The sequence below is a fragment of the Desarmillaria tabescens genome (assembly GCF_030435595.1).
Source record: "Desarmillaria tabescens strain CCBAS 213 chromosome Unknown EV420scaffold_62, whole genome shotgun sequence".
Classification (NCBI taxonomy): domain Eukaryota; kingdom Fungi; phylum Basidiomycota; class Agaricomycetes; order Agaricales; family Physalacriaceae; genus Desarmillaria; species Desarmillaria tabescens.
The window spans coordinates 164,190-167,448 of record NW_026848361.1 but is presented as its reverse complement, the minus strand read 5'-3'; the positions used below and the strand labels follow the sequence as shown (position 1 = coordinate 167,448).

Here is a 3,259-nt window from a genome sequence, read left to right as displayed (position 1 = left end):
AGAGGAAGACCAAAATCCGCCATCCTTTTACAGTGCATCAGCCTCCGAGAGTGAACATGACGATAGTGACTCATTCGGGACGAACGAGTCTTAAGGGGGGGGTAATGTTACGGTTTATTCTTTTCTTTTTCCTTTCTTACGCATTTTCACTTACTCTATGCTGCGATCCTGATCAGACTTTCTCACAGTACTATTTTTAGTTTACTCAACGTGTATTTAAGCAGAGCCTCAGCTGGTCTAAAACCCAGCTTCGGCTAAGGTTTAATCTACCTAACTCAAAGCTCCCTGTTTCGCGACTATCTAAGTTCACGACTGACTCTCTTTCAATCTACTTTGACCTCTCTTGTATCATCCACCGAAGTGCGAGTGGCGATCCCGAGTTGATCTAAGTCGATAAGAGTTAGTGGCTAACAAGTTGGAGCAAGGCTACTCTCAGATGCGCTTCAGCGAACAGGGAAGAGCAAACTTTCCTTGATGATAACGTTATCCAATGATTTCCCAAGTATCATCATGAAGTGCTTGGCCCAGTATTCGTCCCAATGGGAAGACATTCACCTGCCTACTCCTTCCTGTATTCCATGGACACAACTAGTGCTACTGGATCCCCCTTCACTCCATCTTCCATCGTTAAGATCACTCATTGTGGATTGTCAACCTGACGAGCACACTCTCGCCTGCATCTTGGACATGTTCAAACACATGCCCAAGCTGAAGTCTTTTGAATTCCACTTGAACGGCACTCCCTCAGACTTTGACCCGAAAATAATCCCAGTGCTGTGGCAGCAACTCACGCATTTGGCCATGTCATTGGGAGAATCACAGGATGCAGGCTGTTGGTTAGAGTCAAGCGTCAGGGTTCTTCGTCTCTGCCCGAATCTTGAAACATTGAGCGATGGGACTGGGTTTCAGCCCTATCCAGAGCCCACTCCTGTATCTCTCCCAAGACTCCGTTCACTCAGAGCCAGCTACCCTCTGTTACTAAACTATCTCATCTGTCCAGCGCTGGAACACCTAGAAGCTCCTCCACCATATGATATGTTCTTTGCTGTGTGGAGACTTTCACAATTCACCACTCATTCTGGGTGTCAAATACTCTCCATCAAAGTATGGCTGTTGCATACATTGGCGGATCCTGGACCTAGACAATTCTTCTCGTGCATGCTGCACCTCTGAAAGTTGAATATGGAAGGTTACGACAGGAATACTGATATAGTGCTCTTAAATGTCCTAACCTCGGACAACACAAACTTGACACTCCCAGATTTGAATGTCCTTGAGCTGAAGACCAAGGAGCTTTTCACAGGGGAAGCATTGTCGGAAGAGCTGGATGAAGCGTTGGTTAGGACTATCGATAGTCGCTGGAACATCTCCCGAGGATCGCCGGTTGCCCCGTTGCGACAAGTCCATATCAAGTGCAGCAAGGCTGGTATTAGAGGGGATACTGACACACAGAAATGAGGAGACCAGACTGCTTGAAACCTCAGAATGTTGTCTCATATCAACCATCTGAAATCGTTCAAGACAGAAGGATTGGATATATCTATCATCTTTGAACAAGGTGGTTCCTCGTCTCACCGCCTGGCCTTCACTTACGTCCATTATAGAGAATGAAAGTGGATGCCTCGAAGAGCGTTTTCTGGTATAATAAAAAATGTGTTCCATCAGCAGGTGCTGGATGTACTCCAATGATTTACTAAAAAATATGTGGACTTGACGAAGAAACTGATTTGTCAAATATGTAACATACTGTTTTCCGAAATGTGATTTATTCTTCCAAGCCTCTATGAGTCGCATATGGTCAGCTTGCACTGATGTTTTTCATTACTTGCTATCTGAGGTATTTCTTCACATCGGCCCAATTTCTGGATATCAACGCCTCTCCGAGGAGCTTTCTTAGAGCTAGTTATGATACATGATCCAGGGAAGATAATATACACCATATACTGCAGTCTGTGTGTTTACATGGAGCTGGAAAATCAAATGGTGTCATCTGGTACTTAAAGAAGCCAAAGTGCTATTGCAGTTATGGTCCTATGGATGGAGGAAAATAGTCAGGTAAGACCCAGACCTGCAGATTTTGGTAGCTACTCACACAGTCGAGAAGAACATGAAAATGTCTGTTCGTCAATGATTTGAGTACAGCAATAGTTTCTCGATGATCGAAGTGACTCACACTGCAGCAGAAGGAACGCCTACAAATACTGGTGAGCTACACAAAGTAAACAACTCATAAGGCTCACAGATAGTGTGTTCAAGTCATGATCTTTTGCATACAACTGGGTGACAATAATTTGACTGTTCATAAATGATAATCAGCATTGTCGTCGAGTCCAGATGGCATAAATGGAATGGACACAAACTTCACAGCTGTTGGTGTCCTGCTCAAAAGCATGGCCACAAAACACTGTATTGTGCAAAAAAGATGAATCAGAATCTCAGATATGGTAGCAATAAGAGAAAAACAGTCCAACCTCGACCAGAGCATCTTTGGATATAACATCACAGCATGTCAACCCCTGGGTGAATACGACACCAATGACTGGGAGCAAAACCAGTTTGCAGAATGTCACCCAGAACATTGCAGGTAATGGCATATTACTGAACAGACGCGGTATCTTTAGATGTGCAAACAAGACACCTAACAGAATGAGAGCTATAGGGATGGTCATGTTTCCAACAAACTGGGCTACAAGTTGTTAGCATAGGATGGAGAGAACCATAGATACTATCTGCATACCAGTATCGATGATGAACGTCAACAGTGGACTTCCGTCTGGGCCATGATAGTATGGACCACCGTCAACTTCCATGAAAAGTGCTTTGAGTCGCGGGATGAGGGAGATTGGAATGGATATATACATGCTCATCGTGACCGGTGTAAATAAACTTGATATGGGATTAAAGGCCCTCTGTATGATAGATGGAAAGAGAGATGCGATGCATCCTAGCTGCTCCTCCTGCTTGAATTCTGGTTCTTCTTGCGTAGAAGTACTTTTGATCACAGTATCAAAAAACTCTTCCAAGGAAACCTGTGTGTTCAGCTCCCAGAGTGATGAGCATGCGTGCATATGACCACTACCATCTGAAGAGAGTCGTCTTGGCCATGAAGAGTTTTCAGAAGACCTCGAAGCTCCATGTCTGACCTGTATATCAGAATCTATCTCCAAAAAGTCGCCATCAGTCTTTTCTCCCGAAATGACATGAGGTCCTTTATCTGTTACCCTTGGATCATCTACATTGTCAGCCTTCTCACAATCAA

The 3,259-nt window shown here is 44.3% G+C and overlaps 2 protein-coding genes across 2 annotated transcripts; one reads left to right on the top strand and one right to left on the bottom strand.

Annotated features, from left to right (window-relative positions):
- Positions 1 to 510: 510 nt before the first annotated feature.
- EV420DRAFT_1649534 (uncharacterized protein) lies at positions 511 to 1,458 on the top strand (the record flags this gene model as incomplete). Its single annotated transcript, XM_060478325.1, has 2 exons — positions 511 to 1,104; positions 1,177 to 1,458. 2 exons carry the CDS (start codon positions 511 to 513, stop codon positions 1,456 to 1,458), a joined length of 876 nt encoding a protein of 291 aa, XP_060324475.1.
- A 539-nt stretch (positions 1,459 to 1,997) lies between these two features.
- Positions 1,998 to 2,867, bottom strand: EV420DRAFT_1726853 (uncharacterized protein; the record flags this gene model as incomplete). Its single annotated transcript, XM_060479843.1, has 7 exons — positions 1,998 to 2,031; positions 2,093 to 2,117; positions 2,174 to 2,192; positions 2,241 to 2,295; positions 2,361 to 2,404; positions 2,472 to 2,686; positions 2,738 to 2,867. 7 exons carry the CDS (start codon positions 2,865 to 2,867, stop codon positions 1,998 to 2,000), a joined length of 522 nt encoding a protein of 173 aa, XP_060324474.1.
- Between the last annotated feature and the right edge of the window lie 392 nt (positions 2,868 to 3,259).